This window comes from Chelonoidis abingdonii, chromosome 20 (assembly GCF_003597395.2).
Source record: "Chelonoidis abingdonii isolate Lonesome George chromosome 20, CheloAbing_2.0, whole genome shotgun sequence".
Classification (NCBI taxonomy): Eukaryota; Metazoa; Chordata; order Testudines; family Testudinidae; genus Chelonoidis; species Chelonoidis abingdonii.
Window position 1 is genome coordinate 1,951,575 of NC_133788.1, and position 21,527 is coordinate 1,973,101.

Below are 21,527 nucleotides of genomic sequence, written 5' to 3' on the forward strand. Positions count from 1 at the left end.
GCTAGGGAAGAGGGTCACGAGGCACTGGGTGAGGGGGGTGGGGTACTGGAGAGGGGTCACCAGGCACTGGGTGAGTGGGGAGGGGCACTGGGGAGGGGTCGCCAGGCACTGAGTGAGTGGGGTGGGGCACTGGGGAGGGGTAACCAGGCACTGGGTTAGTCAGGTGGGGCACTGGGGAGAGGTAGCCGGGCACTGGGTGAGTGGGGAGGGTTGCCAGGCACTGAATGAGGGGGGGCGGGGCACTGGGGAGGGGTAACCAGGCACTGGGTGAGTGGGGAGGGGTAGCCAGGCACTGAATGAGGGGGACAGGGCACTGGGGAGGGGTTGTCAGGCACTGGGTGAGTGGGGAGAGGTTTCCAGGCACTGAGTGAGGGGGGCAGGGCACTGGGGAGGGGTTGCCAGGCATAGGGTGAGTGGGGGCAGGCACTGGAGATTAATTGCCAGGCATTGGGGGTGTGGGCAGAGTTCTGGGCAGAGGTTGCCAGGTTACCGTGGGATGGGATGCAGACACGTAGTGGATATGCCCTTTCTGTCTTTCTAGAGGGGGCTGCCTTTGTCCAGCCTGCACATTTGAGGCAGAATTCCCAGGATCTGGAACCTGGGCAGCGGCTTCACCTCTTCCGGCAACACCCAGGATACGCCCTGTATCACCTCCCAGAGGCCCACCCCCAGCGGCGGCTCAGGAACTTTGCTTCGCAGCTCCCCCATGGCAACCCCTTCTTCCATTCCCCAGAGCTCTCCCAGTTGGATTTCAGCACCATGCACTATTTGCCATACAGGCCAGTGGGCTCCATGGCAACATGCAGCCATCAACCCTCTCTAGCCCAAGGCCTAGGGAATGAGCAGCACCAAAAATCTCCAGCATGTGGGCAGATGCCATCTTCTCACAGGACCTGCCCACTTCAGCACCAGGCCCATTGCCTGGGATTCAGGACTGCAGCAGTACCAAGACAGCACCATGCTGCCCCTCTTCATCGGGGAACCAGTCATGGGAGGCAGCACATCAGCAGTGGCTCAGGGGAGAGCTATCTCACAGAGCACAGTGGGTACCTGGCTGACGGTCCAGGCAGTGACTCCAGCTCCGGACCCTGTCATGGCTCCTCCAGTGATTCTATGTTGAATTGCACAGATGTCAGCCTCCAGGGCATCCATGGCAGCTGCTCCACCTTCCGCAGCTCCCTGAGCAGTGACTACGAACCCTGGGTGTACGGTAGCTCCACTGACAATGGCCAGGAGCAGCTGCAGCCTCCCGGGGAGCCAAGACCGAGGTCTTTGGATTTGAAGGAGACTGGCAGCACTGCATTAGCCAATAGTCAGATACTGAGTCATGTCCATTATCACCACCACAGGCATCATCATTACAGGAACGACCTAGAGTGTCCATCTGGGAGATCAGGCCAGGAACCCAGCCAGCGTAGGCCCCAGTTTGCTGGGGCTGTGCCTAGTGCCCGGACACAAAAGAGGACTGAGAAAACTCATCACTGCAAACAGCCTCTCGAAAGCAGCCCAGGGTCCCAGGATGCATCTCTGTCAGGACAGCCCTTCTGTGTGCATCAGGGACCTGACCTCTCAAAGCACCTCTCCTCTTCTGCAGACAGGTCTGACTTCAGCAGGGTGGCCAGTAGGCAAGCTGGAGCAGCTGATCCCTTGCCTTTCCCGCTATCACAGAAACATGGCTTACAAAGCCGTCACCACAGAAGGAAACGGAAGTGCCGCCCGGAGCCTATCCTGGCTCACCTTTCAGAGGACTCAGATGTGCACAAAGACTGCAATGTTCACGTTCACTATGGCCACTCCCCTGGCTACTGCTGCTCCCCAGAAGTTCAGTCACTGTTGCCAACGGCCCGTATGCCCTATTGCTCAGGCTCTCAGGTGGTTTGGAAGTGCCGAGTCCCGCCCTCCAATTTGGAGTCCCAGCAGCAGGACAAGGACCTATCAGAACGGGAGGGGAAACCCATGTATCCAGGTGATTTCTCAGGGACAGGCACCGCAGAAGACAACACAAGTCTTTACCTCCCCTTCCAAACTCTGCAACACAACCAGGGTAAGTTTGTTAGTCACCTGTGCTTTTAGCAAACTTCTGAACAGTGGATTGTACAATTCAGGGTTCATATATAGGGGGTGGTGTGTGTGTGTGTGTGTTTGCGTGCATATAAACACCACACATTGCCCCAAGCTACTGACAACAACTGAGAATGGTTGTTTTCAGAGTTCAGACATTTGAATAATAGAAGATTAGGATTGGAAGAGACCTCAGGAGGTCATTTAGTCCAACCCCCTGCTCAAAGCAGAACCAACCCCAACTAAATCATCCCAGCCAGGGCTTTGTCAAGCCGGATCTTAAAAATCTCTAAGGATGGAGATTCCACCACCTCCCTAGGTAACCCATTCCAGTGCTTCACCACTCTCCTAGTGAAATAGTGTTTCCTAATATCCAACCTAGACCTCCCCCACTGCAACTTAAGACCATTGCGCCTTGTTCTGTCATCTGCCACCACTGAGAACAGCTGAGCTCCATCCTCTTTGGAAGCCCCTTCAGGTAGTTGAAAACTGCTATCGAATCCCCCTCACTCTTCTCTTTTCCACACTAAATGAGCCCAGTTCTCTCAGCCACTCCTCAGAAGTCATCTGCCCCAGCACCCTAATCATTTTATCGCCCTCCGTTGGATTCTCTCCAATTTGTCCACATCCCTTCTGTATTGGGGGACCAGAATTGGATGCAATACTCCAAATGTGGCCTCACCAGTGCCAATTAGAGGGGAATAATCACTTCCCTCAATCTGCTAGCAATGCTCCTACTATTGCAGCCCAATATGCCATTAGGTTTCTTGGCAATTAGGGCACACTGTTGACTCATATCCAACTTCTCATCCACTGTAATCCCCAGGTCCTTTTCTGCAGAACTGCCGCTTAGCCAGTCGATCCCCAGCCTATAGCAGTGCATGGGATTCTTCCATCCTAAATGAAAGACTCTGGACTTGTTCTTGTTGAACCTCATCAGATTTCTTTTGGCCCTATTCCCTAATTTGTCTAGGTCACTCGGGCCCCTATCCCCACCCTCCAGTGTATCTACCTCTCCACCGCAACTTAGTGTCATCCGCAAACTTGCTGAGGGTGCAATTCATCCCATCATCCAGATCATTAATGAAGATGTTGAACAAAACCGGCCCCGGGACTGACCCTTGGGGCACTCTGCTTGATACCGGCTGCCAACTAGACATCGAGCTGTTGATCACTACCCGTTGGCCCGCGATTAGCCAGCTTTCTTATTCACTTATAGTCCCCCTTTCTATCCCTCAATCTTTAACTTCCTGGCAAGATTAATAGAGAGACATATCAAAGCTTGCTGAGTCAGTTATCACGTCCACTGCTTTCCCCACAGAGCCAGTTATCTCATCATAGAAGGCAATCAGGTTGGTCAGGCATGACTTGCCCTTGGTGAATCCATGTTGACTGTTCCTGATCACCTTCCTCTCCTCCAAGTGCTTCAAAATGGATTCCTTGAGGACCCGCTCCACGATTTTGCCAGGGACTGAGGTGAGGACTGTAGTTCCCCAGATTCTCCTTCTTCCCTTTTTTAAAGATGGGCACCATATTTGCTTTTTTCCAGTCATCTGAGACCTCCCCTGATCGCCATGAGTTTTCAAAGATAATGGCCAATGGCATTACAATATTAAAGCTCTAATTAATAGCATATATGATTAATAAATCCTTTGCCTGTCTTATAAATCAGCTGACAGCATCTGAGCTTTTAGAAGCTGAATGCAGACAAATTCAAATTAAAACAGGGCATAATATTTAACAGCGAGGGTGATTAATCATTGGAAAAAAAAACTGCCTGGTTGGTGGATTCTCTGTCTTTTTGTGTGTCTTCAAATCAAGACTGGATGCCTTTCTGGAAGAGAGGCTTCCGACAAACACAAGTTGTTGGGCTCAAGCTAGGGGTAATGGTGTGAAATTCTTTGGCCTGAGTTATGCAGATGATGTAATGGTCCTGGCCTTAAACTCTGTGAGTCTATAAATTACATTCCTCCTTACCTAGATTGTGCAGAGGCTGCTTCGTGGAGTCTCTCTGGCGACACATTCAGATTATTAATAAAAGGCTCACATTTAGCCTGACTGATGTGTGTCAATTGTGAATGTACTTGAGAATGTGTAAATACACTCTTAGGTTGTGTCTACACTACAAAGTTTGTTCAACATAAATTATATTGGCTTAGAGCCACCGACTTTTGTATTGCACTCGGACATGTGCACACTTGGCTGCTTGCTTCAGTGCTGCATGTCCTCACCAGATGTGGTTGCATCACTAGGTAGGTATCACAGCATGCCCCACGCTGCCATCTGACACAATGCCTTGTGGGACATTTTCACAGTGATCTGTGGGATACCAGCTATTCATCCGGGGATTTCTGGGCTCAAGTTCCCACAATCCCACTCTCTCCAATACAGAATGCTTATTCCATCCCATAACTTTCATGCCATTTTAAAAATTCCTACAGTTCTGCACACCACGTTTTAGTCTCTGACATCTCTCTGGCAGAAGCATGCACCCTGCACAGCTCAGCGCAATTTTCATGAGCATTGCTAATACAGGACTCATTCTGCTCTATCTGCAGAACTTCAGCAGTTACAAAGCTAATGTGCAAATAAACAAGTTAGAAACACTGAAGCAATACTGTAAGAGGGTGACCCATATTTATAAAAGCTTAGTAATACATATTTACGTGTTAAAAACATTTTAAAATGTTTCATTCATGGTAAACACACATACTGCCCTGTTCTTGTTGGCTGATCCTGCAGTTGTCACAGGTCAGCATCGGTATAGTCATGGTTCTTCTAGTTCCGCCTTGCATGGAGTGCTGGGGGTATGGATTCACTCTGTGCTGCCACCCGTTATGCTTGGGGCTATACAGAGCAATGCCATGAAGTTTCCATGGATTGGAGCGGGTCTTTGGACAGATTGTTGCTTGGAAGGTTTAGATGCTGCGTGTCCCTGGGGTACTGGAATACAGAATGTGCAGAGTGGTTGGAGTTGACATCTCTTGCTCCTGAGGAGGACAAAGTCCTAGAGAACACAGCGGCTACTGGCCCGAGGCTGCACTGGCCCATGTACCACTATACTGTTTGTCGCTCTGTTGCCAGCTGAATTCATCGCAGAGTGGCATGGGGATGTCTCCTATCCCGGGGAAGAAACAAGTGCGCCATCCCTAGAAACCATCCAGAGAGGATTGCAGAGTATCTCCATGAGAGTTTCACTGAGGTTGTTGAAGTGGCTAAAAGGGACAAAGTACTGAGCTGAGGAGAACTGTGTCCCCCTGCTAGCTCAGACAGCCAAAGTGAACACCACCTCTTCCTTTCCTCTACCACTAACCGAGCACAGGACCCTGATCTGTGTGGACTGTGGAATTTGGCCTGCCGCATGAATCCATTTGAATTTATTGCCTAACATGCAGTAGTTGATTAAAGTGGCAAGTTGATGATTCTGTGAACTAGATATTGATTCCAAAGCATTAACTTGAATTGGATTCCCAGTGCTGGTTTTAAAAGTAAAGTGAGGAATCCAAAGTCTCTCTTTGCTCTCTAACCATGTGGATGGGGTGGGCACCACTTTAAAACAGGGAAGAAGGGAGGGAGGTTTTGGACAATGAATAGGGAAACAAACGTGGCTGTGAGGAATAGATTTTAAATTTTTATTAAAGCTAATGTTAAAATTATATAATATACAGGCTGAGAAAAGAGTGTCTGTACATCTGAGTATAGTGCTTAGATTATCCACAAAAACAAAGTTTGTTTTTAAAAGTCATAAGATACATGTAGTACCTAGCCAGCAATAACCCAGATTTAGGTGAATAAATTTAAGAATACAGTTTAGATATTAGCATCCAAGTATTTGGGTCCATCACTCATGAAAAGTTGTACAGCGATGTGGTTGTGGGAAGCAAAATATATCAATGAGTGAAGATTGTCCCTCAGTAATTGAGAATTCAGGGTAGGTTGTCCATTTAGAAAATATAATCTATCAAGGAAGTATTTCAGTTACTTTCCTGCCTGTGCTTCTCATTGGCGCTCCAGCTCATCCCTCCTGGTATTGCCAATGTCTGGTGATGTATTCTATGTGGATGTCCCTTGACCACCTGATGCTGTCTGACACCATGAGTTGCCGCATCAGCCAAGCATTGCAATGACTGATTTTGCATTCTTTCAACACTTGCTCATTACTGGGGTCCCATGTGCCCAAGACTCTGACAATCAGCATGTGTGTCTGAACCTGGTAATTCCTAGATCTCAAGGTGTCTACCAGAAGGGCATATTTCTCCACCTTTCAAGCTCGGGCATCATGGAAGGCCGGGGTCCTGTTCTCAAAGGGCACGGTGACATCCACCATGACGATCTTCTTCCAGTCCTCGTTGGTGATGATGATGTCCGGTTGCAGTTGGCTGACTGTTCTGGGGATGGTGGAGTTCACAGCAACCTTTTCCCATGGGTGGCGAGATGGCTCTGGCCAGGTGATTGTGGATGGCATTGTGTTGCAGCTGCCAGGTTCTGGAATGGGGCTTGCAGCTACACAGGACATGGGGTAGTGTTTCATTGGCATAGCCGTACTTCCTGCATCGCTTGTCCTGATTCCCATGGCAGACGCCTCCGTTCAGTGGAACGCAGTTGATCCAGGCCCTGTGGATGAACCCCCAGTCAGCAAATCGAGTGAAGCTGCCCCCAGGGAGGAAGTGGTTGTTGGCATCCTACTTGCATGTCACTTCGAACACCTTGCCGTCGTCTGGATTCCACTTCAGTTTTTCCACATACTGGCAGCAGATGGCATCCTTCAGCGTCCTCTCTAGCATGATTCTGGCTCTTGGAGTGATGATTGTGTGGTCCGTGTTCTTCATCTGTGGCACCAGGACTCCCAGCTCCTGGCATTCCTCACACCATGTCCAGTGGCACCCGATATGCTTCTCCGGTTGTCGTGTAGCATTGTGGGCACAAGTCCAGAGCAAAGCAAAATCTCCCTGTCTCTTCCAAATTTGCCTTCTAGGGAACTGCTAAGGTAGGTGGCAACATCTTGGTTGCTGAGGGGAGGGATAGCTTAGTGGTTTGAGCATTGGCCTGCTAAACCTAGGGTTGTGAGTTCAATCCTTACGGGGGCTATCTAGGGCAAAAATCTGTCTGGGGCTTGGTCCTGCTTTGAGCAGGGGGTTGGGTTAGATGACCTCCTGAGGTCCCTTCCAACTCTGATATTCTATGAGGAGGTCCTGGCAATTTGCTTCTTGATGACATCCTGCATGGCACTTTTTGCAATATTCCTCACCATGGCATCTGGGCAAATCAGAAGGCATAAGTGATCACTGCACCATCAGACAGATCACCCATTTGAGGGACACTGGCACCACCCTGCCTGGCTCTCTGGGGAAGAAACATCCACTTCTTGACTAGCTGCCTGATGATGTTGTCTGCATTGTTCAGAGGTACCTTTGGCACAGCTGATCCCCTCAGGACAAATAAGATACAGGGATCAGGAAGGTGTTCAAGGCATTGATCTTCTGCCATGGTGCCAGTAGGGAGGAGTCGATCCTGGCCACATCTTGTAGGATCTCCGCGATTGTATCCTCAGGTGTCAGCTGGACACAGAAACCCATGGGTGTGCCAAGATGTTGGTATGCTTGCCCATCCTTGAGGAAGATCATGAGTTCACCCTGGATATGAAACAATGTCACCTGGGCTGAGACCCTTCTACTGACATCGATATGCAGGGTTGCGCACTTCATACACCCAGCTGAGTTCCCTTTCCCTTCCTCACCCATTCTTGCCTGGTGGATGGGCTTGATTTCAGCAGAGTTTTGAATAGCTCCTTGCTTGCAGCATGGTTTGCATCCCCTTCTGTGCCCCCTCCCGCCTCCTCCTCACTGGGCATTGAAGGTTTTTCTGTGCCCAGTTCTAACAATGCATCCACAATCACATTCAGGGTGCTGGTAGGGTCCTCACCAAGTATGGCATACTGTTCATTGTAGAAGCAGCAAGTCTGCAGAGTGGCCCCAGATTTGCTTTCTGATATGCCTGCTGAAGTTTCTTGGCTTTCACCAGGCACTGCTGCTCATTCCTTTTGTGCCAAGTCTGGCATTCCCTGTGCAATGTGCATACAGATGTCTATATTCCTTTGGCTATTCCTTAAATGGCTTACCCAGCCTCTTCTCCCCACAGGCCAAGGAGATCCAGGACTTGTAGGCAGGAGCATGTCTATGTATAGCTCTGTCTGTGCTGAGCTGGCATGGTGAGATGCTTGCAAACGTGGGCTAGTAGGTGTGCTTTCCAAGGCAGGTAACCAGAAAAAGGCATTTTGAAACATGCTGAGGTTTTCAAAGGGGGAAGGTGGGGCTCTGGAATTTGTGGTCCCTGGGCAGTCAAGTGCAAAACTGTGACTATAGTGACCAATCTTGTGGGGCCAGGAGCATTGTGGAACAGCTACTGGAGCACTGTTAGGAGCAACACAGGTACTGCAGTGTCTACACTAGCACGTTGTCAACAGAAGTAGGTAGACTTTGGCTCTGCGTCCTTTGGGGAGGTGATGGTATCGCATCAGTGAAATGGGGTGCTTGCATTGTTTGAGGAGGTGGTGATAGTGCATCAAGGAAACGAGGTGCTTACATTTTGGGGAGACAAATGTAGATCCAATTGTGAAAGAAGTTGACACAAGTCGCTCTAACTTTTTAGTATAGATCAGGCCGTAGACTAGGATTTCCAAATGAGCCTAAAAGAGTTAGGCTGCCCAACTGTCAATGAGTTTGGGGCCTTGCTCCCTTAGGGCTGGTCTACACTGAAATCTCACCTTGGCATAGCTATGTCTCTCAGGGGTATTACAAATCCTGAGCAACGTAGTTAAGCCAACCTAACCTCTGGTGAAGACAGTGTTAAGTCAATGGGTTAATTCTTCTGTCCCCACCTAACTACTGCCCCTTGGGGAGGTGTAGTCCCTTCGTCAGTGGGAGAATCCTGTCATTGCCATAGTGAGTGGTTACACTGAAGCACCTGGGCCAACTGCTCCCTAGTTGCTCGTAGGAAACAATGGCTGTGTCAGCAGAATCGTCCTTGTCCTTCTACCATGTATGCTGTGATGCGGAGAATGTGGTATAGTCACATTTTGCAGTAAATTGTGCAAATACCCATCTGACACATTGAGATCCACGATATCTTAAATTTCATGATACCATGATTTCTTGACACCTTAAATGACTGCTTCTTGGAACTAGGCCTGGAACCCACAAGAGGAGAGGCAATTCTTTATTTAGTCCTAAGTGCAGCACAGGATCTGGTCCAAGAGGTGAATATAGCTGGACCGCTTGGGAATAGTGACCATAATATATTTAAATTTAACAATCCTGTGGCAGGGAAAATACTACAGTGGCCCAACACTGTAGCATTTCATTTCAGAAAGGGGGACTACACAAAAATGAAGAATTTAGTTAAACAGAAATTAAAAGGTACAGCGCAAAAAGTAAAATCCCTGAAAGCTGCATGGAAACTTTTTAAAAACACAATAATTGAAACTCAACTTAAATGTATACTCCAAATTAAAAAAACATCGTAAAAGAACCAAAAAAGTGCCACCGAGGCTAAACAACAAAGTAAAAGAAGCAGTGAGAGGCAAAAAGGCATCCTTTAAAAAGTGGAAGTTAAATCCCAGTGAGGAAAATAGAAAGGAGCATAAACTTTGGCAAATGAAGTGTAAAAATATAATTAGAAAGGCCAAAAATGAATTTGAAGAACAGTTAGCCAAAGACTCAAAAAGTAATAGCAAAATTGTTGGAATTTCTAAACATTACAGATGACAATTTCTTTACTCAAAAAGTGTTGCAGACAACATGGGGGAATTCTTATAAGACCTTGTCATAACAAATAAAGAGGAACTGATCACAGAACTTAAAATTAATGGTAGCTTAGGTATATGTGATCATGACTTGATCACATTTATAATGTGCAAACAGAATAAAGTCCAGACCATTAAGTATAGATACTTGGTGCTTGAATAGAGCTAATTCACAAAGCTGAAAGTAATTATGAGGCAACTCAGCTGGGAGGAAGAATTTAATCAAAAAACTGTGAATGATAATTGGGAATCATTTAAGAACACCTTCTTAGATGCTCACAAAGCCACAATTCTGCAACTGAGGAAGAAGGCTGTGCTGGTTATAAAACCCAATTTGGTTTGGGGGGTGGGGGGGAGACACACACACGTGCGCAAACGAAAGGGGATGTTGATAGTAATGAATATAAATCAGAAGTTGGGAAATGTAGAAAATTAAGGGAAATAGAAGAAGAAATCACTCTATGAGCAGCAGAGTTAAAAAGAGTTTTTAAAATATATTAGGAACAAAAAGAATCCTAACAATGGTATTGGTCTATTACTAGATGGAAATGGTAGGATGGTCAATAATAATGCAGAAGTCTGAAATGTTTAATAAATATTTCTGTTTTGTATTTGGAGAAAAAGCAGATGATATAGTCGCATCATATGATGCTGATAACACTCTCCATTCCACCAGTATCTCTAGATGACGTTACACAGAAGCTACCAAAATACTTTAAAATCAGTAGGTCCAGATAATTGGCAAACATTAAATGGATTAAAAACTGGCTAACTGAAAAGTCTCAAAATAACAGTGAACCACCAGCAAGCAGCATGCTTCCAGGGAGGGGTCCTGCAGGGATCGGTTCTTGACCCTACGCTATTTAACATTTTAATCAATGATCTGGAAGAAAATATAAATTGATAAAGTTGTCTGCAATGCAGTCCAAGAACTTACTGGATAGTCTGTGCCCTGCAGTGTTATTTTTCCTCCATATATCTGGATAGTTGAAGTCCCCCATCACCACCAATTCTTGGGCTTTGGATGATTTTGTTAGTTGTTTAAAAAAAGCCTTATCCACCTCTTCCACCTAGTTGGGTGGCCTGTAGTAGATTCCTAGCACCACATCACCCTTGTTTTTTACCCCTTTTATCCTAACCCAGAGACTCTCAACACTTCCGTCTCCTATGTCCATCTCCACCTCAGTCCAAGAGTGTACATTTTTGATATATAAGGCCTTTTTCCCCCTGTCTGTCCTTCCTGAGCAAGCCATACCCATCCACACCAACACTCCAATCATGTGTATCATCCCACCAAGTTTCAGTGATGCCAACAATGTCATAGCTATATTTCTTTATTAGCACTTTCAGTTCTTCCTGCTTATCACCCATATCTCTCACATTTGTATATAGGCATCCAAGATACTGTTTGCTGATGACTCATTGATAAAGTTTGCCAATAACACAAAAATTGGGGACATTGTAAATGATGAAGAGGACAGGTCACTAATACAGAGTGATCTGGAAAGCTTGATAACCTGGGCACAAGCAAACAATATGAGTTTTAATATGACTAAATATAAATGTAGATATCTAGGAACAAAGAACGTAGGCCACTTACATGATGGAGGGGGCTCTATCCTGGGAAACTGACTCTGAAGAAGATTTGGGGTTCTGGTAGTCAGCTGAACATGAGCTTACAGTGGGATGCTGTGGCTAAAAGAGCTAATGTGACTCTGGGATGCATAGATGGGAATCTCGAGTAAGAATAGAGTTTATTTTTACATCTGTATTTGGCACTGGTGCAACCACTGCTTGAATTCTGTGTCCCCTTCTGGTGCCCACAATTCAAGAAGGATGTTGATAAATTTGAGAGGGTTCAGAGAAGAGCCACAAGAAGATTAAAGGATTTGACAACATGCCCTATATCAATAAACTCAAAATGCTCAATCTATTTAGCTTAACAAAGGAAGGTTAAGGGTTGACTTGATTACAATCTATAAGTATCTACATGGGGAATAAATATTTAATAACAGGCTCTTCAATCTAGAAGAGAATGGTATAATATAATCCAATGGCTGGAAGTTGAAGCTAAACAAATTCAGACTGGAAATAAGATATAAATTCTTTAGAGTGAAGGTAAGTAACCACTGGAACAATTTACCAAGTGTCCTGGTGGATTCTCCATCACTGACCATTTTTAAATTAGGATTAGATTATTTTCTCAAAGATCTGCTCTAGGAATCATTTTGGGTAAATTCTCTGGCTCGTGCCATACAGAAAGTCAGACTAGATGATCACAATGGTCTCTTCTGGCCTTGGAACCCCTTAATCTTTTGCTCTAACATCCATTGGAAACCTTCTCTTTACATATCCTCATTCTGGGAACTTCATAATATCAGAGGAATGGGTCAGAGAAATCCTAATGTTTGGTTATATGATCCAGTTTTACACTCCACCTACCTTTCTCATCCATTCTCAGGGACCCTTCTCACAAGAGGTTACTCATCCAAGAGGTCAATACTCTACTCACTCTCGGAAGTATAGAAGAGGTTTATGCATGTTACAGAGAGAAATGTTTCTCTTCAAAATATTTCCTCACACTTAAGAAGGAATGAGTTTGGAGACCCATTCCAGACCTCTGGCTACTCAACACCTTCACTCAGTGCATAAGGGTTGGATGGTGACTGTAGCAGTGATAATTCCAACGCTAGATCCAGAAGACTGGTTTCTGCCTCTCATCCTTCACAATGCCTACTTTCATGGTGCCATCCATCTTGCACATAGAAAGTACCTCAGGTTTGTGGTAGGTTGAAACCACAACCAGTACAGGCCTATCCTCAACTTCAAGACTTTTCATAATGTTGCTATCTGTAGTGGTAGCTTGCCTGAGAAGGATGGGGATATCATTACACCCATATTTGGATCACAGGCTCATCAAGGAGAAGTCTCATCAGGATAGGCAGAATTACATCCAGACTATTCTTAAACTCTTCAGTACCCTGAGCCTAGAGGTAAATGCAGAAAAGGCTGCCCTTAGTACCATCCCAATGGACAGAATTTAGCAGAGCCCTGATGGACTATTTAGTTCAGCCCAGTTTCCAGATGATGACATGTCTGATTGCACAGTTGCAGAAGGTGTCTCAGATAACATCAAGCATTTGTTTCACTTTGTTAGGACACATGGCCTCTAGCATCTTTGTAGCATTGCATGCCAGAGTTCACCTAAAGTGTATGCAAAACTGGTTTAAGTCAATCTACATTCCAAACCAACATAAATTGGCTATGTTCCTAACAATCCCACAGAAGATTCTACTCTGACTCAGTTGGTAGAAAGACCCCTCTCAGCCTAGGTACAAGAGTCCCTTGCTTCCTGCTCCTTTCAATGGAGATGATAGTTATAGATGCTGCTCTTTGAGTTAGGGATCCCACCTGGAATATCATTTAGTGCAGGCAAATGACTGAAGAATCTTCTTATATGGAGATATACCCATCTCATAAAACTGGAAGGGACTTTGAAAGGTCATTGAGTCCAATCCCCTGCCTTCACTAGCAGGACCAAGTACCATCCCTGACTGTTGTTATGTTGTGTTTCTGCCCCCTGATCCTTAAATAGCCCTCTCAAGGGCTGAACTCACAATCCTAGGTTTAGCAGGCCAATACTCAAACCACTGAGCTATCCCTCCCTTCTCTAATGCCACAGAAATACTGTGGAGCTCAAAACAATCCAGAACACCTTCAAGGAGTTCCTGCCATTCATATGGGGTTCCATTCAGATCATGATAGGCAATACAACTTCCATGCCCTGTATAAACAGGCCGGGAGGGGATTTGTCATCAACCCAATGCAGACAAGCAGTGCAACACTGGAACTTGTGCATTCAACACCACATTACAGTCACAGCTATCCATCTACCAGGATTACAGAACACACTGGCAGAGAGATCTGAGCAAGAATTCCTTGCCAGACCATGAACGGGAAATAAAGTATTCAGTGATTCAGTTCATCTTCAAGAGGTGGGATCTCTCCTCAATTGACTTGTTTGCAATGCACGATGGCAAGAAATGTCCAACTTTCTAGTCTATATGGGGATACAGTGTGGGGTTCCTAGGGGATAGACTCATAGATCAGAAGGGACCAATATGATCATCTAGTCTGACCTCCTGCACAAAGCAGGCCACAGAACCCTACCCATCTACTTCTGTAATAACCTCTAACCTCTGTCCGAGTTATTGAAGTCTTCAAATTGTGGTTTGAAGACCTCAAGCTCCAGAGAGTCCACCAGCAAGTGACCCACGCTGCAGAGGAAGGCGAAAAACCTCCAGGGCCTCTGCCAATCTGCCCCGGAGGAAAATTCCTTCCTGACCCCAAATATGGCGATCAGCTAAACCCTGAGCATGCATTGCTCATTTCATGTTCAGATGCTCAGATACATATATTTCCACCAGTTCCTTTGAGTCCAAGGGTGCTCCGGAAAGTCAGGCAGGATGCAGCAGTTCCAGTATGGCCAAGACAGTATTACTTCCCACAACTCATGGCATTCGAGTTGCCACCAATATTTCTACCATTAAACCCAGTCCTAGTATCTTAGAACAACAATCTAATCCAACATCCCAACCTACACACCCTCCATGAAACTGCATGGGCTTTGGATAGATGTCAGTAGAAAAAGTGAATATTCTTCTGAACTACACAACATACTAATCAATAGCAGGAAAGTCTTCACTAAAAAGACTTAGTAATTCAAAGTGGAGAATATTTGTCGTTTGGTGTGAACATCACCTAATGCATTAGATGCCAAAATTCCTTTGATCTTGGAGTATATACTGTTTCTGAAGAACACAGGTGTCTCAATCAGTTCTTGCAAGGAGTACCAAGCTGCTGTTAGTCCCACCAACCAGCTGTAGAGGAATACACTGTGTTTTCCCATCCTACCACTACCAGATTTTTAAAAGTGAGAGTATTTTCCCCATGCAGGAACCCCTGGGGTTTAAAAGTAGTCTTATCAGGCCTTATGAGTCCCTGTCTTGAACCTTTGACTACATGCTATTTACAGCACTTATCCATGAAAACTTCCTTCCTCCTCGCAATAAAATCTGCAAAGAGGCAGGTGAACTAAGTGCTCAGATGGCGGACCTCCGGTGTGCATTTTTTGTCCAGATCATGTATCGCAGAGACCATATCCAAAGTTCATTCTAAAAACCATGTCAAAGTTGCATCTAAATCAGGTCATCCATGTGCCCATACTTTTTTCAGAGCCCCATACTAACGGTGGTGAAGCCAATTACACACTTAAGACATTAAAAAGCCCTTATCATTTTATCTTCAGAGAACAAGACACTTTTGGTCTTCTCCAAGACTGTTTGTTTTCTGTGCTGAAAGGAGGAAGGGAAACCCCCATATCAACAGAGAGGCTGAGAAAATGAGCTTTGTAATGTATCAATTGCTACAAGGTAGTCAAATTATAATGCTCAAATAATAGGGCCCATTCCATGAGAGGTCTGGTAGCTTTAGATGCTTCCTTATAAAATGTCCCCATTGCAGACATCTGTACAGCTACCACCCGGGGATCCACACATACCTTTGCTAGACATTGTGCTGTGATAGAGGCATCTAGATGAGATGCTTCTTTCAGTAAAGGTCTCTGTTTGGTTAAGACTCCAATCTCCGACCTTCTTATTTAGGTCATTGCTTAGGAGTCACCTTGAGTGGAATATACATAGGGACAATCACTTGAGAAGAAAGGGAAATTACTTACCTGTACAGTAACTGGAGTTATTAGGGATGTGTTGTTCATATGTCTATTCCATGACCCTCCCTCCTTCCCTTCCGCTTCAACGTCCTATTACACCTTGTGGGTCTGCAGTAGAGAGGGGACTGAAATGGCGGTTGGTCCAGCTCCACCCCTTATGCCCTCAGTATGGGGCATGAGGGTGTTCAGGGCACCTGCATGGACCAACGGACACAGCTAGCAAAAATCTCCAATCGCGAGCACATGGATGCATACACATCTTGAGGGGAATACGTATGTGAACAACACAGCTCAAAGAACTCCAGTTACCACAGAGCAAGTCGATTCTCTTTCTTCTTCTTCGAGTGCTGTCCCTGTGGGTGCTCCACTCTAGGTGTCGGTGTGTCCCGGCGCTGTTGATCGGAGATTTTTGGTAGCAGTGCCTGGTCGGGGTGCAGGTGCTCAGATGGTATCTCCCATCTCGTTGGAATCTTCCTGAGCGCCTGCGTCCCGCACGCCCCTCAATTCCTTCTCAACCGTCCCCGGCTGAAGACGGGACTCGGGACAGTGCTGATCCTCTTCCCTGGTCTCTGTAGGAACAAAGTAACAAAGAATATAGAAATGGTTATTAGTTACATTCCAGTTGTTTCCTTTCCTTTAGTGTAGTTACACAGTGACTTAGTTTTAAAAAAAAAAATTCCTCAGGCTTGTCTTTCGCTGAGACGCTCTCCCCTGCCATTTCTAATTCTCAGTGCCAGAGGCTTCAGGATTCAAAAGGTGTGTTTCCTGTCAGGACTCTATGCCAAGGTCGGATGGGCACTCATTGTGTGAAGTGCCTTGGGGAAGCCCACATCCCCGCAAAGTGCCTCCACTGTATGAGCCTCAAGTCAAGGGCTCGGCGCGACAGGGACCTGTGGCTTAAAATGCTTCTTATGGAAAAACCCCTGCAGCTGCTTTTGGAGATGGGGAAAGTTAAACCCGCTCCCACATCCTCCCCAGCCAGATCAGAACCGGTGGGGAGCATTGCTTCACCCTCTCTAGAGCAGAGCAGTTTCATAGGAGAGACTTTAACAAGGGTAAGGGGTCTCCTGCGAGATCCCTACTGTCTGTCCTGACAGCGCCAAAGGCAGGCTCCTCAGCCCCAGCTCACGCCTCAACTATGGCTCCCACAGACCGTAGAGGCAGAAATTCAACCTCCTGGACACAGAAAGATTCCGCGGCACTGAGTCCCTCAACACTAAAAATAACCGCGAAGCCAGCTGCGCGCTCTGCCCCGGTGCTGACAAAGATGTTGGCACCGCATGCCTCAGGGCTAAAAATAGCCACGGTGCTGACCGTGCGCTCTGCTCTGGTGCCAGGAAGAACGTCGGCACTGAGCCTGCCTCTCGCCCCCGCACCAGCAGCGGACCCCCTACAGCACACCTCCAACCGACCCACGACACTGCTCACACTTTCACTTAACACACTAGAGCACAGTCCAGGCTCAGCACAGCCCAGGGAGCAGGAGCAGCACTTCTTCACTCAAAGCGACCTCTCAGTGCCACCTGAGCCTAACTCTCCGCTTCTAGATACACAGGGCTTACTCTTCGAACAGCTGCTCTCACCACCTGAACTGGCTACCTTCACTGAGAGTGAACCTGATCTACAACAGGAAGCAGAGTTCTCCGCACCTCCCTCTCCTCCCCCACTGGAGCCTTTTCCACCTCAGGCTATGGTCCGCAGCCACCAGCCTCAGTTTCCCTACTTCGCCCCTCCATAGGCGGCATCTGGGTTTTCCTATCCTATGCCTTGGCCTCAGTGGTACCGTTGGCCACATCCTCCTACCACTCATCATCAGACCTCTTCCAGGAAACCACTACCTGCTTCTGTGCCTTGATCTCCAGCTCTGTGAACTTCTAGAGTACTTGAACCCCCTCCTGAGAACATGAGTTATGAACCATATCCAGACTCACTGAACCCTAACTCTCCATCTGCTCCAGACGGAGCCCTCTCTCCCCCGCCCCCACAGAATGTGCATGACTGTAAACAATTTCAAGAACTTTTCAAGAGGGTGGTACTCAGTCAGGACATCCCCCTAGAAGAGGTTCAGGAGACACAACATAAACTTCTCTGAATCTTTCAACCCTCTGCGCCCTCAGAGATCGCGCTCCCTATAAATGAGGCACTCCTGGAACCAGCTGACGCTCTCTGGCAAACTCCAGCTTCTTTATTACCAACCTGCAGAAAGGCTGAACGTAAATACTATGTTCCTTCTAAGGACACTGACTTCCTATTTTTTCATCCACAACCAAATTCACTCATCATCAATGCAGTAGCACAAAGAACGAAACAGCCACAATATCAGACCACCCCGCAAGACAAGGACCTTAAATGCCTTGACGTCTTGGATCGCAAGGTTTACACATCCTCCACTCTACAATTCAGGATTGCAAACTACTCTGCACTCCTTGCCAGCTACGACTTTGATAACTACAATAAACTTTTTGAATTCACCTCTTACATTCCAGAGGATAGGAGAGCAGACTTTAAATCAATTCTGAGCGAGGGCCAATTGATTTCCAGAATGGCCCTACGAACCTCTTTAGACACGGTGGACACAGCAGCCTGTACGACTGCAACGGCTGTGGTTATGCACAGATCTTCATGGCTTTCTGCATCTGGCATCCCTAAAGATCTGCAGAACAAAGTGGAGGACCTCCCCTTTGATAAAGAGAAACTGTTTTCAAAAAAAAATTGATGAACTACTTCATACAATGAAAGATTCTAGAGCGACACCGCGCACCCTGGGCATTCACCCATCTCTTCCCAAGGGACAACGATACCAACCCTACCAAAGACCATGTACACAACAATATTATCGGCCTCAACCACACAACGTAAATAGGAATCGCACTAGACTCCCTAAGCGCAGACAAAATCAAGCTCAAGCAACCACTTCCCCTCTGTCTGGGAATAAACAACAATTTCGAAATGTTGGTCGAGAGTCTGTGCGACTACCCCTTGATTCCACAGCCTACTTGCCCATTTGGCCGCCGCCTCCAGAGTTTCCAACATGCCTGGCAGCAAATTACACAGGACCTCGAAATAGTTCAGTCCGGTTACTCTATCCCATTCATATCCTATCCTTCTACCCTTCCTCCTTCCCCAACCCTCTTCATGGACCCCTCTCACGAGCACCTACTTAGCGCAGAAGTGGCTCATCTTCTACAGCTAGGTGCAGGGGAGCCTGTGCTGATGCAACATCAAGGGAAAGGTTTCTACTCCCATTACTTCCCCAGAAAAAGACTGGGGGATGGAGGTCTATACTAGACTTACGCCGACTGAACAAATTCGTGAGGATACAAAAATTCAAAATGGTCACACTGGGCACAATAATTCCTGCACTGGATCAAGGGGACTGGTTTACAGCCCTTGACCTACAAGACGCCTATTTTCACATATCAATTCATCCAGTTCACAGACTCTTTCTACGCTTCACAATTGGTCATGACCATTTTCAATACAGAGTTCTTCCTTTTGGCCTCTCCACAGTGCTGAGAGTCTTTTCCAAAACTCTAGCTGTGGTCATGACTTACTTCCACCAACATGGGATCACACTTTTCCCGTACCTGGACGATTACCCATTTTGCTATCTCCCTCTTTCACAGTCTAGGCTTCCAAATAAACGCCCCAAAATCCACCCTGACACCTACACAACAAAGCGAGATCATCGGAGCTCATCTCGACTCAATCCAGAGCAGAGCCTTGCTCCCATGTCACAGATTCCTCGCTATCACGCAGCTCAAACGCACGCTCTCTATTCGTTCAAGGACACAGGCAAGACTCAGCCTACAGCTCCTTGGTCACACGGCAGCCACCATCTTTGTGGTCCAGTATGCCAGGCTGCACATGAGATGTCTTCAGGGCTGGCTCAATCCCAATTTCAAACCCAACAGACACACCGTAGGGATGCTGTTAACTATTCCTCTCAACTTTCTAGCTTCCCTAGAGTGATGGACAAGACCAGAGAACCTCTGCACTGGGGTTTCCTTCTAGCAACAATCCCCAACGCTCATACTCACCATGGACGCTTCCCTAATCGGTTGGGGAGTGCATTTAGGGGGACACAGGGCACAAGGCTGGCGGTCAGCATCAGAGACGCACCTAAACATAAATCTCTTCGAGCTCAGAGCAGTGAGATGAGCGTGCCTTCACTTTCTTCCCCTCAAAAAGAACAAATCTATTTCGGTCTTAGAAGACAACATAGCAACAGGCAAGAGGGAGCCCGATCACATTCCCTTTGCATGGAAGCCATCCAACTATGGAATTGGTGTATACAACATCAAATACAGATCACTGCTTCCTACCTACCAGGCTGCCACAACGCTACTGCCGATGCACTCAGCATGCACTTCTCGACAGAACACGAATGGCAACTGCACCCCACAATACTTCAACAGCTCTTCTCCCTCTGGGGCACCCCGTAAATAGATCTCTTTGCCACAACCCAGAATCGAAAATGTCCCTGGTTTTGCTCCAGAGCGGGACTTGGAACTCCATCCCTAGGAGACGCGTTCCTCATCCCATGGAACAACTCTTTCCTGTACGCTTTCCCACCAATCCCTCTGCTACACAGTGTTCTTCAGAAGATTGTAGATGACAAGACCCAGGTCATACTTATTGCCCTGGCTTGGCTGAGACAGACGTGGTATCCCTACCTATGCTGCATGTCCTCCCATCACCCACAGGCTCTCCCCAACAGGCCAGATCTCCTTTTCCAGAACAACAGACATGTTCTTCACCCCCAGCTCCAAAAGCTCCACCTCACAGAGTGGTTCCTTCATGGTTCCAAACCCATGATCTAGCCTGTTCCGAGCAAGTCCGATATGTCCTCCTGCACGGTACGAAAGACTCCACTCGTAAAACCCACCTGCAGAAGTTGAAGCGTTTTTCCCTCTGGTGCTCATGTAATCACTTAGCGCCCAATACGGTGACCCTCTCTAACATTCTAGACTACTTCCTGAAACTAAAACAAGATGGACTTTTGCTCAGCTCCATCAAAGTGCTCCTGGCAGCACTTACCACTTTCCATGACCTCTTAGAAGGTTATTCACTCTTTATCCACCCCACCATAAAACGATTTCTTATGGGCCTGCAAAACCCTAACCCTGAAATTTACCTAATGGCTGCTTCATGGAATCTTAACCTCGTTCTACATGCTCTCATGAAACCTCCATTCGAGCCCTTGCTACCTCCTCTCATCTCCATATGTCCATGAAGGTGGCTTTCTTTGTTGCCATAACATCGGCAAGGAGACTAGGTGAAATGAGCGCCCTGATGGCCCACCCTCCCTACACAATCTTCTCCAAAGACAAAGTCACTTTGAGACCACACCCTAAATTTCTTCCTAAGGTGGTATCTACCTTCCACCTCAACCAACCTATATACTTACCTACTTTCTATCCCAAACCTCACAAGACTCTGCAAGAGGCAACCCTGCGTACTCTCAACGTCAGGCGAGCAATCACCTTTTATTTAGACAGGACTAAACCATTTTGTAAATCCCCATGCCTCTTTGTTTCCATTACCGAAAGATCAAAGGGTATGGCTATCTCTAAACAACGTCTGTCCAAGTGGATCTCTGACTGCATCAGATCCTGTTACCACATGCAAAATCTTCAACCACCCGAAGGCATTAGAACTCATTCCACTCGAGCTATGTCAATATCCGTTGCCTTCCTACACAATGTCCCCATTCCTGACATCTGCAAAGCGGCTACATGGTCATCTGAAAGCATGTTTGCAAAACACTATGCTGTCACACAAGACACCACGGCAGACACCATAGTAGGCCATACAGTACTATCTACAGTACTCACTGCCGCATCTCCAAAGTCCCACCAACCATAGTGGGTACTGCTACACATTCACCTAGAGTGGAGCACCCACAGGGACAGCACTCGAAGAAGAAGAGAA

At 46.8% G+C, this 21,527-nt stretch overlaps 1 protein-coding gene across 1 annotated transcript in view; it reads left to right on the top strand.

Annotated features, from left to right (window-relative positions):
- Window positions 1-21,527, top strand: part of RNF43 (ring finger protein 43) — a 120,138-nt gene that overhangs the window by 93,404 nt on the left and 5,207 nt on the right. The window contains exon 8 of the mRNA XM_032769940.2: window positions 542-2,044. Within this exon, the coding sequence (XP_032625831.1) occupies window positions 542-2,044 (1,503 nt within the window). The remainder of the gene's footprint in view (window positions 1-541; window positions 2,045-21,527) is intronic.